Below are 13,660 nucleotides of genomic sequence, written 5' to 3'. Positions count from 1 at the left end.
CTCACATGTTCCTTAAGATAACAAGTGCCACCTCGTGTCTAACCTAAATTCTCTGCAAGGCTGCCCTGTTTGAGGTACAGGATACCCCATGAGCCATGCATGCTGCTGATCACAGAAATATTCAGTGCAGGTCAGGAAGGGGATCTGTGTGGGCCCATGAGCTCTGATTGCGTGTGGGTGAGTGAGAGACCAAAGCTGAGAGCTCTGGCTCACGCTGCAGGCCTGAGAAACTCAGGAAGAGGCAGAGAGAGCTTGGCATTTACTCTGAGCCCACATCTCCCCAGTTGCCAGTCAGCAGAGACGTTGCATGTTGATTTCACGTATTCACTTCTCTTTCTCCCCTCTGGGAATTCTGGACTTGCTTCACTTTTTTTTTTTTTTTCATTGTTGTTTTAAAAAAAAAAAAAAAAAAAAAGGCAAGGCAGCTCGGCCTTGTTCACATGCTCAGAGATCCTCAAGGGCAGGCTGTGTCTTCCAGCTCCCCTGAGCATGGCGAGCAGCTGAGGCTCAGGGGTGGGCAGGAGACATGGGGCCTCAGACCGCCTTTGTTCTCTGGTCATTACTTCTGCACCCACAATCTCAGAAGCTGGGGCAACCACAGCGGCGGATCTTCTCACCTCTCCATGCTGTAGGCCCAGCTTCCTAGGGCACCGGTATTGTCATGTGCTTCCACTGCTTGGGGAGCTCCAGAATGAAGTCCAGACTTTTCCTGTGTCATGCAAAGCCGTGCCCAGTAGCCCACTTTGACTCCCAGGCACCTTCTCCTGCTCCAGGCAGGCCTGGCTCCTCACTGCCCCTCAGTGTACCAAACCCACGCCTTCCGGGGTGCCCTCACACCCCTCTCTCCCTGGCCACACCCACTCCAGGGGGTATAAGGGACAGGTGTTTGCTGGTCCTGTCATGGAACTGGCTGTATCATTCTTCTTTGGGCTTCTCTATGTACAGTCTTGGAGTGGGGGCAGAAGGCTTTTTTTTTTTTTTTTTAGGTCCTTTTTTATGAAGTCCTTTTCTCTATGACCTCTCATCAGGACACGAAATTTCAGATTCTCTGTTGTGCTTTTAGATTCTGCCTTTTAGACTGGAAGATTCCCATGGTTGGGAACTAGGTTTTGAGTCCAGGAGAGTGAAGAAATGGGCTTTGAAATCATACAGTTTACTTACCTGTGAAATGGGAATAATAACATCACTATTCTATAGGGCTGGCGGGAGGACTCAGTTGCTGTGTGTGAAGCTGGTGCCTGGGATGTAATGAGGCCTTGCAATTCTCTGTTGTTCTTAACATCCTGATGATGATTAAGCTGGGTGCCCTGATGGGACATGACTGAACTTTGTTAATGGACTGAGGCCTTCAATGCCCTCCCGACACAGGTGGCCAGGAGTGACCAGAACTTTTATACTGGGCAGCCTCCTCTTCTTACCTCCTCCTTCATCCTGGCCCATCAGGGCCTCCACTGCTGAGGAAATAATTACTGGCCTGAATCCACTTATAATCAGGAATGAAGGAGGAACGATCTAGGGACAAGGCAGATGCTATTCTTACTGAACAAGGTGTGAATTGATGAAAAAAAAAAAAAAAGAGGGAGAGAGAGGAAGACATTAGGAGGGGGCCAGCTTGGGAGGGCCCGTGCTGACACCAAGTCTGTCTGAGGCTAGTGACACCAGGCCCTTGAATTTGCTCAGTGCTTACAGGGCTCACATTGGTCTCGCATCTGCCAGCTCACTTTATTCTGCCGACACCCCTCGGGGGGTAGGCTCTATTAATCCACATTTTAAAGAGGAAGAAATAGTAGCTCAGAAAGGCAAAACCACCTTGTCCTTGATCATACGGCTCAACATTGAGCTCAGAGTGAAAAACAGGTCTCCTGACTCACAGTCCAGCTGGTAAACGATCTCTCCTGCATCAAAGAAGTAATGTTATGAGAACCAAGTGGCAGCCGGGAGCCCATGGGAGCCGGTCGAGGCTGAAAAGGACAAAAGGAGTCAGCCATTCCAGTCAGGTGGCAGTGGGGTCGGTCGGGAGCCAGCCAGACACCTGCCTCTCATCTGTGGGTAAATCCAGAGGGCTGTTGTGCCCAACCAGGAGACCAAGGTGCCATGGCCATGACACTCCCTAGGTTTCACTGCTGGGCTGCCCTCTAAGTGGGGAAGGGGCTTAGGATAGTAACACCATTGCAGGTCCCTTTAAAGAAGCTGAGGGCCAGCCCCTGCTGCCTCTGAGCCAGAGAGGGTACAGACTCCATAGAGGGCCACCCCAGTGGACCTGTGATGAGGGTCTTCAATTCGCTCCCATTGGAATAAGTGTCCCTCTCTGCCTCCACCATAGCCAGTTATGTCCCTGCTCACCACCTTGGACTAGATTGTGTGTGTCTGAACGGCTGGGAGCAGCACGCCTTGTATCTGTCTCCTCAAGGGGCCTGGCTCAGCACATAGCAGGTGTGGAATACATGTCTGATGGGATCCAGGTTGGACATATCACACTCCTGCTCCCCAGGGAAGGCAGGAATTCTTCTATCCAGTTATCGTTGTCTAGCGCCTGCTAGAGGCCAAGCCCGGTGTTGGGTGCTGGGGTACTGAGCTTCATAAATACGAAGCCCCTCTCAGGGGTTCTCAGCACTCTTTCTGCTGGCAGAAAGGAAACGTGGGCTTCTCACCGCCCCCCCCCCCCAAGTCTTTTAGTTTTCTTTGTTTGCCAACTATGGTCTCTCCTAATCAGCTGTGCAGATTTACGCACAAGTCCAAGGGACACAGGTGCAGTGTTTTACGGCAGGGTAAAGGGCTCCTCCTGGGTGTTCCCTAGCCCCTAGCAAGAGCATTCTTCTTGCTGTTTCCCTTGACCAGCCCCTTTTGTGCAGTCCTCATGGGAGAGGACCCAGCCTGGGTCCAAGAGCACTCCAACGTCACCCTTGGCACAGGCAGGATTCAGAGGGGCAAGGCAGGACACTACTTCTGCCACCTACTCTTCTCAGCCCAGCTGGGGTCCCATCGAGCACGGCATCCCACCCGGGAACGCGGGGGCGGTGGGGGTTGGGGGGGCTCGCGCAGCTGCAGGAGTCTCGCGGAGCCGCGTGTGTGCTGGAGCGTGCGCGCGCGCGCGGAGGGGGCGGGGAGGCGGCGCGCGCCCCGCGGAGGCCCCAAGCGCCTTTCCCACACCTCGCCCCTCCCCTGCGGTCTCTTTTCCCTGCGTGCGGTAGCCAGATCCACGTGTGCAAAAGCGTGTGTGCGTGTGTGTCTGAGTGTGCGCGCGTGTGTAGTGGAGGGACCGTGTGCCTCGGGTCGGACTGGCCCCGTGTGCACAGGGGGCGGCGGCCAGCTCGACAGTGGCCGCGCTTCTTTCCTCCTCCTGTCCTCCCCAGCCCTCTTCTCTGGTTTCCTTGGGTCGTTGTTATCTCTAGCCATTCCCTTTCTCTCGCCGCCCCCTTTTCTCCCGTGGAAGAGACCAGCGCCTTCCGATGAAGGTTCTGGTTCACCCCCAGCTCCGGAGCCCTTGACATTTAGCGAGGGCTCCCGGCGCACTGGTATAGGCACACAGCAGAACGCTAATCCTATTAAAGATAATGTGTCATTGGGGAGGGGGAGGCTGCCCGCCCCCTGGCAGGCCCAGTGCTCATTGGCCGAATGCAAAGCAGGGGGGCGGGGCCGAGGGCCCGGGGAGGGGGCTCCCGGCGATTTCAGAGTCGGGAGTCGGGGCTGGGATTTCGCAGGGAAAGCCCAGCGGTGGCAGCTGCGGCGGATCTCTGAGCACTGCCCGCCGCGCGCCCGGGCAGCCCAGGGCCGGCGAGCAGCTCCGCAAAGTCGCCGAGCGAAAGGAGGCGGAGCGCCCGCAAAGTGGCCGGGCTCAGCGCCGGGGCTGGGCAGGGAGAGGTGTGCCCGGGGACCTGGATCCTGGTGCCCTTGTGCCTCGCGTGGAGCGGCCGGTGCACCGGGAGGCGAGCTGACGGTCTGGAAAGAGAAATCAAATTGCAGCCTCCCCAAAGACGTTAAGTTACGCAGGCCAGCCAGTTCCCGGAGAGCGTTCGCGAGCGCGCGTAGAGCCGCGCCACGCCGCGCCGCACCGCAGAGCCCTCCCGGGCCAGTCGGCTGGGAGCGGGGCGCCGTCCGAGAGGTAGCGGCTCCTGAGCACCGGGTCTGGCCGGGAGTGCTCCCCGGTGCAGAGAGAGGGCGTTCAGGGTTCCGCCAGCCCACCCGCAGCCCGTGCCCGACTTGGGCGCCCCCTCCGTCCCACTCCGGGAGCGATGCCCCCCGCCCCTCGCGCCCCCCGGGAACGACGCAAGCATGGAGAAGTCGAGTAGCGAGGATTCTTCGATCCACCGGAGTCCATCTTTGGACAGCAAGGACTCGGACTTTGTCAAGCCGTCCACCTCGGGCCGCCCGTTCGGCCGCGGCTTCACGGCCGGCGCTTTCTACGGCACCGCGGGCTCCCGGGGACAGAGCCGCGCTGAGGCTGGCGTCAAGACTGACAAGTACAATGCACCCAAAGGCAGCAAGTACGTGGTGTTTTACCTGGACCTATCCTTTGTTTTTCTCCTAGAATTTAAGAAGTGCAACATGGCCAGGGGCTGCCTCTGCTGCTTGAAGTACATGATGTTCCTCTTCAATCTGATATTCTGGGTAAGTCCTTGCGTTTAGCTCTCCTTTGCCACCTCTTCCCTTCCGGGCTTACCGTAGCGTGCTCCCCTCTTCCTCCGTGGTGCTGCATTGCCCTGCTTTCTGCACAACGGTAAGTGTGCGTGTTTTTAAAAAATCGCCCCCCCTTCATTCATCTTTCTCTCTCCTTGGTGGCTGAATGGAGGCTCCGAATTGCCTGTCTTCCAGGAGAGACTTACTCTACTCCTCCGTGGCTGGCAAAGTTTGCCACCACCTCCTTCCCCTGGTGCAAGTGCCCCCACCGGGTAACCTGCAGAAATCGGTGTGGGGCCAGAATTTTTAACAGCTGTGACCTTGAGTGGAAGACAGGCACAAATGTGGATGATTTTCAAGTTTCTTCTTGTATTCTTCTTGAATATACAAGAAGACAGTATGCCCGGTTTTGTGGGCATGAGGTGGGGGCTGGGAGGGATGGCAGAGATCACTTCCTCTCCCTCCTTCAATGAGTCTTTGGAAGAGGAGAGGAGCCCCTGTCCCAAGCCGGGAGATGTGTTTGTTAGCCTGCAGGTCTGCCCCTGAGTTAGGGCATGTGTGGAAAAGGAGAGTGAGGGAGGGTTGCTGCCATCGGGTGGCAGGCAGCTGCTTTTGAGGGATTGCAGTGGACTGGGCAGGGAGCAGGCTGGCCATGTGCTCCCACCATGGGACACCAGCCAGCCCTCCCAGGCTTCCAGAGCCCCAAAGACTGAAAGGGACTAAGGGAGTGCCCTCTCCTCCGTGAAGGATGATTTTCTAGAGAAGGGGTCGGTGAGTGGGGCAACTTGGAATAGCTCTCGGTTCTCTGTGCTTCTGAAGGCCATGGGCACACACGTGTGCATGTGTGCAAAAAGGAATACAAGTTTGGCAGATTTTAAAACTTCTCAAATTCCTATCTAATGGCTCCTTCATCGCGACTGCTGCCTCCGTTTTTCTTTGCCAGAGCCCCAGCGTAGTCAGCACAGATGTTTGGCTCTGCCCCAGGGCCTGTCAGCCACCCATGGTCCAGAAGGAGCACAGGGGGCAGGACAAAGTCATTCACAGTGAAGCTAGTTAGAAGCAGTTGTGCTTTGATGTTGAACACTTGTGTGAAGTGACCAGCTTTAACTAACAAAACTTTTTGGGTGTGTGTGGGGGGCGGTGACTGTTCCCACAGAAGAGGATAGCTCAGGGATGAGTGGGAAGAAGAAGGAATCTAGTCTTGGTTCTGTGTTAGCTTCTCGTGTGACCTTGAACAAATCGCTTTATCCCTTAAGAACTGGGTTTCCTTTCCAGTCTCGAGGTAGGGGAGTAGAGGCTGTTGTGATGATGGCCTCCCTCATGTCTGACCTCATTAGTTATGGGACATCCAGCATCCTTTCCTTCTCTCAGGGGAGGGAGCCTCCTTTCCAGCTTGGGGAGCAGGCCGCTACTTCTCTTTTGGGGAGCCCAGTTGGAGATTGTTTGAGTTGAATTTCCCTGGATGCCTGCATGGTCTGGGGCCCTGCGGGCACTGCTGTTAGGGTGTTAACCTGCCCTGTGCTGAGGGTTCTGTGGGAACTGGGGCAGAACCATTGGAATGTCAAGAATGATTTCATGGCCTCCTTGGGCCAGGTGCTCCTGGTCAGTGTCAGCCAAGCGGTGGTGGGTATTTGATGTCTGTGATTTACACGAATGCTGCCTTACTCTCATTGCGGAGTTTCCCTCTCTGCCCTTGTTCGTAGTCTCAACCCACCTTTCTGCCTTGCCCCCATCTCTGCATATCTTACCACTCACTAGGAAACCCTTAATAGGGAAGCGCAGGGCCTTTGCCAATACCTCCCACTCAGCAGCCCTCCTCCCCACCCCCATCCCGCCACCTGCTGGCCAGAATAGGTATAGCTGCTTGTGGCTTCTTCCTTTTCCAGCTCAGTTCCTACTTAGTTTTCATCCCTGCACCCCCCTCCCCACCACCATACAAGGCCCAGGCGTTGGTGCCCTGCACATTGGAGGCACTCATTATAAGTTTGTGAGTGAATGAATGGATGGCCAGAGTGGTAAATCCACATCCATTGTGTGGTAGAGATTCCTGAGTCCCGCTCGATAGGGAAGAGAAGTTAGTTCTCAAACTTGCCTGTGTTGAAGGTTCTCCTAGCAACTTAGCTGTGGGGCGAAAAGCAACTCTTTTCATCTTCCCTTAAGAGCTTGGCAGAAGTTAATGAGCTGATTGATGGAGTGGCTTTCTTTTTTTGGTTACAGCAAGAGACCCTGCTGTCCCTTCCTAATTAGGAGCTACCTACCACCACTCTTTTACCAGGCAAGGAGTCTCTCTCTCCAAATCTTTGACTTTTCTGATCACTTAGTATTTTCAGAATTCCTGTGACATGCTACGAGCTGGGAGACATTGGATCTCAAAGACCTAGTTCTTTTATGCTAGTCACTCATGAGATGATAAAGTAGGAAAGGTGGAAATTTAGCAGAAGAGCAATGGAGGCTTGCACGTGTAAGAGAGCCCGCCATTGTGTTCCCTGGGAGGTGGAAGGACGTAGCAGGGAGTTAGCCAGAATTTGGGCACAGGGCAGGTCACTGTGCTTTACTTGAATGAAAACGTCCTGCAGGCAGGTGCTGGGCTTCATAGGAGTGAGGGAGCAGAGGGAAGAGCCGAAGCAAAAGGTGAAGGTGTCTAGGCCAAGGGCAGGTGGGGTGGGTGATGAGGCAGGACCACTGGGCCACTTCTTCTGCTTTCCAGTGACACACGAAGACTGGAGGGAAGTGAGAGGGTCGGGGTGAGGAGGGATGCAGCGCTGGTCAGAGCCCAAACCCTCTGGGACCCAGAGCAATTGTTAGGACTTAAGTAGCCATCACTTTTTCTAGTCTCATGGCTCAGATCCCCCAAGGAGACTTTTCCTAGGCATTAGAGTTGAACCTGAGGCCCACAATCAATAGATAGAGATCTTCCTATAGATCTTGGAGCCTACCTGGTATTTCTCCAAAGCCACCACTGCTGCCACACACCCCTGCCTTCTCGGAGCCCACTGGGAGGATTCCCAGGGCCCAGGAGAGGTGCAGCTGTCACCCTGCACCCCCCCACGGGTGGGAGAATCCTGGGTCCTGGCCACTGGGTGGAGCTTCTAGGGTTTTGTCGTTACTGAGGGCCCGGGTGACATCACAAGGGGCCGGCAGGAGGAGGGGCTATGCAGCCAGCGCTTCTCCTCCTTACCAAGAAAAAGACAGGTGACTTACCGGCTGCTGGGCGCCTGCCTGTTGGGGGCAGCACCCTGAGGGGCCTGTATACCAGTAGTCAAACCCACACCCCAGGGTGTTCCCCCAGCAGTGGAAAGCCGGGGAGGTTCCCTCCATCAGCTTTATCCCTGAGTCCTCCCAGGGCCGTCTGGGGGATTTCTCTAGGGAGAGGTGGAGTGAATCGGAGCCTCTCCAGGAGGGCAAAGGAGACTCAGAGCTTTAACTCCTGGGCAGGGCAGAGAGAGAGTGCAGGGGTGGGCTTTGGGTGCTAGGGGCCTGTGTCCACCTTCTCCACACAGCAGATTGTGCTCTCAGCCCAGCTCCTCCCAACCCAAATCCAGCTCTTATCTGACATGGAGGGGCCAGGGGCGGGCCTGGGGTTGCTGGCATAATTGCCACTCAGGATAATGGTCACTTTTCATGGTTGCCAGCAGAGCTGTCCCATCACTTCAAATCAGGGCTGGCAGAACAGTGACATTCTGGCTCCATTGGAAAGTCTATTCCTTGTGGATTGCTCTCTTAATAAAGGCCAATTAGCCAAGGAGGCAGGGTTCAGTGTGTCTGCTGGAACAGGGGAAAGGTTGGGGTAGGGCGGCCGCGCCTAGGGTGCTGGGTGGATGCCCTGATTAACCTCCCCTAAGCGGGGTCAGGCCTTTGCGGCTTGGCCCCTCATAGGCTGTTCACTTGCTCTCTCAGTGCTGGCCACTTGGTTAAGGCTGTCTAGCCACAATGGAGGCTTACGTTTGTTACTGGCTTGGCTGCATCGTGAATTCCTCTGTGGGCTCCCTGGCTCCCCGCTGCTCCGTGGTGGACCAGGAGCGGAGCTGGATGGCCTGGGTGTCCTACTGAGCCTGTGGGATACCTTCTGTCAGGGAATGGAAGTGGTAAGCAGGCTGAGGGGTCTGAACAGGGTCTAAATGGGTCTGGGACGTGGCCTCTCCAAGCAGGAGACTGGCCGAGCTGGGCAACAAGAGTTGTAGGCTTCCCGAAATGCTTGGGCCTGAGGCATCGGGCTGTTCCCCAGAGCGCCCCGGCAAGTAGGTCTTCTGGGTGGGTCAGGCAGGGCTCTGCGCAGGAAGAGGGGGCTGGTGCTCCGAGACCCCAGGACGTGGCCATGAGGGAATGCCAACTCTGTGTTCACTTCCTTTCCAAAGCATTAAAAATTAAACTTCCATGTCTTAATATCTATTTTTAAATGATGTCGGAGCCAGCACTGTTGTCAATCAAGAGGGGGCGGGGAGGAAGAGGATAGAAAAGAGAAACTCTCAGCTGCAAGCGCTGTCCCCACCTGGAGGGAAGGGCCACAGGTCTGTCCTCCCTTTGGCTGGCCTGCCAGGGAAGAGACCCGAAAACACCACCGAACTTTTCTGAGGATGGGGGCCTCGCCCTCCCCCTGCCATGCTTCTGTGTGCCTGGCTGCCCTTGGCTGAACTTGGCAGTGGACTCTGGGGCTTGTTGGGCTCTTGGGGTCCCAATTGAGCCCATTCACTCATGCCGCAACTATTTACTGAATGCCCGCTGCGTGCACAGGAGCCTCCAGTTGGTGAGAACAGGCTGACTGGGCTCGCAGAGGGTGGATCAGCTTTCTCAGGCCAGGAAGTCGCGGAATCGAGAGGTCATCTGGACTGTCCTCCACCAAGCATTTGAACACAGGGCTAAGGGCTCCTACCCAAGGCAGGGGTTAGAGCCAGGCCATCTCCCCCTCCCCAGAATTCTAGGGAGGGACAGCAGCAGGCCTGGACCCCGCCCCTGAGTGGCCTGACTTGACTTGTCCTTCCATCCCTCAGCCCTGCATGGTGGCTGCCTGACACTCCCTCTCTAGAATGTTTGCATCCATCAGAGATAAAGGGTGAGGGGAAAAAACTGAGTTTCCTAGTTTGGACAAAAGACTTAGTGAATTATGGTCTTTTTGTTTCTTCTACTGAAAGGGCTGACTGTATGCACTGTGGGTGCACTGACTGAGCCTCTGCTGTAAGCCAGGCCCTTGAGCTACTCAGAGTCCCATGGAGGAGTCAAACGAACAGTTCTAGTTCTGAGCAGTAAGTGCTCCGTTGAGTTACTTAATAGAAGTAGTTAATACTGCTTAGTAGAGAGAAGATACACGAAGATATCAGAGCAGATCCAGTGACACCTGGATTTTGCAGGATGGGTAGGAGTTTGTGGGCTAGATGAAGGTGGGGTTCCAGGCACAGGACAAGGTGGGATAGAGATGGAGACAAGTTGATCCAGAGCCTGTGCCTGGGGAGAGCTTGTAGCCCCGGGGGAGAGACAGAGGGTCCTGCACCCGTGAAATGGACTGAACCCAGAGAAACAAAGGACGCCATCAGTCTGGGTGGTGCCCGTTGAGAGTGGCTTCCGGGTGGTGAGTGTGATGTGGCTTCTGATGACGAGGGCGCCCTCCCCTGCCATGAAGTGTGCACCTGAGGCTGCGGGTGCTCTTGACTTTGTCCCCAGGGGTCGGAGGAAAGGGGTATTTGGTCTTTCCGGCAGTGACCACCATGACAGGCCTCGCTGTGTCACTCAGGCTGCAAGCTGTTGCTGTAGGTAATCCAGCTTAGAGCCATGCCCCCGTCCTCCCCCTCCTTCCGGCCTCTCCCTTCCAGCTGCGATATGCCCGCTTATTTGGTTCCAGTTAGGAAGCTTTGAAGCTGAGCTAAACCCGTCGGGCAGAGTTAAGTCTTCTGAGCCAGCTTTGTCCGTGCTCACATTTGAAAGCTAATCTGCCAGCAGAAGTGGGGCTGGGGGGTTGGGGCAAGGACAGTACAAGTGGCACATGGTCCAAGGGATGAGTAGGTCTGCAGCTGGGGGGCACAGAACAGGATGGAGGTAGGCTGTTGCCCCCCTACTCTTTCTCTAAGTAGTCACGGGGCTTCAGGGGATACCTAAAATACCTTTTAACATCATGAGTCTGCGGTTCCGTCTGGATGGACTCTGCCTTTTCTTTCTTTGGGCTCTAGCAAGCTCTGAAGTCTCCCAGGGGACCCGGAGAAGCCCCTGGAAGGGAAGCCTGTGGGGTTTCAAGTCTTCTCCCTTGTGTTGGGTGGCTTAGTGCACTGGGGCCCGCAGGGAGGTCCTGCTGTAGTGGGTTTTGGGGCCGGGGAAGGGGACTGACCAAGAACAGAGACACGGCTACTGCTTTTAGAGCTTTTTGTCTGCTCTGAGATTCTTCATGACAGTGTAGATTCAGATCAACCAGAGACCTTTTGTACATGCACAGAGGCCATGTCCCCTTGCCTGCCTGTCCCTCCCTCCCATCTACCGACCTACTGAGTCAGAGACTCCAGGAACAATGCCTGTGTTTTGAAGGTTGCGGTACTTCTTGGTTCCTGGATTTCTTTACACTTGATGGTATCAAGTGTCTTCCAGGGCTGTGATAAAGCCCAGATGAGGCCATGGATGCATTCTGTAGGAATGCTGCTTAGCTGGGCCTGTGGGATGCACAGGGAGCTCCTCTCACAGCGTCGGATGCCCAGAGGCTCGAGCAACAGTGCTGGGCAGGGCTTTGGAGCCCTGCAAGGGGCCCCACATGTCTCTTCAGACTGGGGATTTTTCCACATGTCTTCTGGTCTTAGGGATATGTGCTAGAAATTGGGATCCATGAAGTTTAGGAAGATCTGTTGGGATGGAGGATGGGAAGGAAAGGTGGGGGGGGGGAGGGGTGTGGTCTCAGCTCCTAGGGCCTGCAGTGGTACCCGCCACCCTATATAGTTACCTCCCACCTTTCTGGGCGAGGTGGCCCACACTCTGCCCCTGCTTCACTTTGTTGCTGGTGTAGTGAATTAGGTCGGCAGCAGGCCGGCTGGGCCCGTGGTCCTACTGTAGGGTCCCCATGGGCCTTTGGCCCTGGGTGCTAGAAGGGTGGGTCCCTCTCTCTGGCACACTCAGTGTTGGACTCTGTGGGGCAGATAGGCCTGTGACCTGAGCAGACTGACAGGACACATGGGGTTCCAGGTCCAGGTCACTTTACTAACCAGAAAAACAGCCACTTAAAATTTTTTTTTAAAATGTTGGAATACATCCTATGAAATTCATGTAGTTTAAAAAAATTACATAGAGAACACATACCAACCATTCAGCTTAAGAACTAAAACACCAGGGGCACTTGGGTGGCTCAGTTGTTGAGCGTCTGACTTCAGCTCAGGTCATGATCCCAGAGTCCTGGGATTAAGCCCTGCATCAGGCTCCCTGCTCAGTGGGGAGTCGGCTTCTTCCTTTCCCATTCCCCCTGCTTGTGCTCCTGCTCTGGCTGTTTCTCTCTGTCAAATAAATAAATAAAATCTTAAAAAAAAAAAAAAAAAAAGAACTAAAACCCGAGCTATATTCATGAAACCTTTGCGAGCCCCTTCCTGAGCATGCCCCCAACTCGTCCTCTAGAGAGAGCCATTATCCTGACGTTTTGTGTTTGCTGTATTTCTTTGTAGTGCTTCCACGTATGTAAGCATCCTTAAACACTGTATCATTTGATTTGGCTTGGCTGGTTTTAAAACTTGTGTTAGATGGAATCATCTGTTTGTTGTTTTTTAATAGAGAGCAACTGCGGATGAGAGGCGGGTGGTGGGGCAGAGAGAATGGGACGGAAGGAGAGAGAGCATCTTAAGCAGGCTCTGTCTCATGACCCTGAGATCATGACCTGAGCCCCATATCAAGAGTCGAACGGTTAACTGACTGAGCCACCCAGGTGCCCCTGAATTTTTTTTTTTAAATTCAGTATTACATTTATTGATTGGTTCTTGTTGGTATGTGTGGCTGTCATGCACTTATTGTCACTGTTCCCTAGAGTTCTGCTGTCATTCTTCTGATGATAAGCATTTGGATTACTTCCTGCTTTCTAAACATACTTCCGCGATCATTCCCATACAAGGCTCCTGGTGTACGTACGCAGGGGTTTCTCTAGGACATGGCTGTGGAAGCATCTGTGAAGGAGCAGCTACATAACTTCCAGTTGTCAGTCATGGCTCTGCTGTAGATGACCACAACTTAATACTAAGTCTTGATATCTGGTTGGGCAAATCCTCTCATCTGATGCTTTTGCAAGAATGTTTTGGCTGTTCTTGGCCTTTGGTTCTCACAAGAGATTTATGCAAACATGAATTTTGGGATCACTTTGTCTAGTTTCACCTAAAATCAATTGATCGATCAGTCAACCCTTCTCCCCACCCTCCGCCAGGCAAGCAGCCCTGTTGGTGGTTGGACTGGCTTTGCTTTGAGTCTATTGATCAACTTGGGGAGAATTGCTATTTTTGTATTTCCATTCATGAATATCAGTTGTATTCTAGCCATGTGTTTGTATTCATGGACATGGTATACTTCGTATATGAGACCTTCTTTAATGTCTTCTATAAGCTGTCATAACGTTCTCCATGAAGGCCTTACATGTCTTTTGTTAAATAGAGACTTTGATCTTCCGTCCTTTGACACCACACCACCCTCCCCTCAGAGCACAGCAGAACCCCTGTGCGTGTGAGGATGGAGAAGGGCAGGGCCCCAGGAGGACACCAGCAGGCCTTCTAGCCACTCCACCTTATGGCATGGTGGGGCTTTGTAGTTGGCCAGGCATGGCACTGGGCACTTCCCTATTTGCTTTGTTCCCTTATCAACTCTTCACAGCAGCTGATGAGGTATGAGGTGAGGTAGGATTTTTCACATTTTGTCTCTAAGAAGTTGGAAGCTCTGGCAGGCTAGGGATTTTGTCCCAAATCAGAGCTCGAAAGCGACAGAACTGGGATCTGAAGCCAGGTTCAGAGCACCTATTCTTTCTACAACCTCTCTGGGAGGTCATCCCAATCAAGCTCCTTCTTCTGCTGACTTTAGACTGAGCTTTTCTTGGATATGTGCTTCCAAT

General features: G+C 54.0%; 1 protein-coding gene across 5 annotated transcripts in view; it reads left to right on the top strand.

The window, feature by feature from the left end:
• TSPAN9 (tetraspanin 9) overlaps window positions 1-13,660 on the top strand; it is a 192,931-nt gene that overhangs the window by 105,025 nt on the left and 74,246 nt on the right. For 4 of the 5 annotated variants that reach the window (XM_032349100.1, XM_032349102.1, XM_032349103.1 and 1 more), the window contains one exon: window positions 4,529-4,608. In XM_032349100.1, coding sequence (XP_032204991.1) covers window positions 4,546-4,608 — 63 coding nt within the window. In that variant the 5' untranslated portion in view covers window positions 4,529-4,545. Of the gene's footprint in view, window positions 1-3,682; window positions 4,609-13,660 lie in introns of those variants that run through there. The other variant, XM_032349099.1, reaches the window with a different exon arrangement.

This window comes from Mustela erminea, chromosome 6, assembly GCF_009829155.1.
Source record: "Mustela erminea isolate mMusErm1 chromosome 6, mMusErm1.Pri, whole genome shotgun sequence".
Lineage (NCBI taxonomy): Eukaryota > Metazoa > Chordata > Mammalia > Carnivora > Mustelidae > Mustela > Mustela erminea.
Note: the sequence above shows the minus strand (reverse complement) of the source record. Positions and strands in the feature narration are given on the sequence as shown.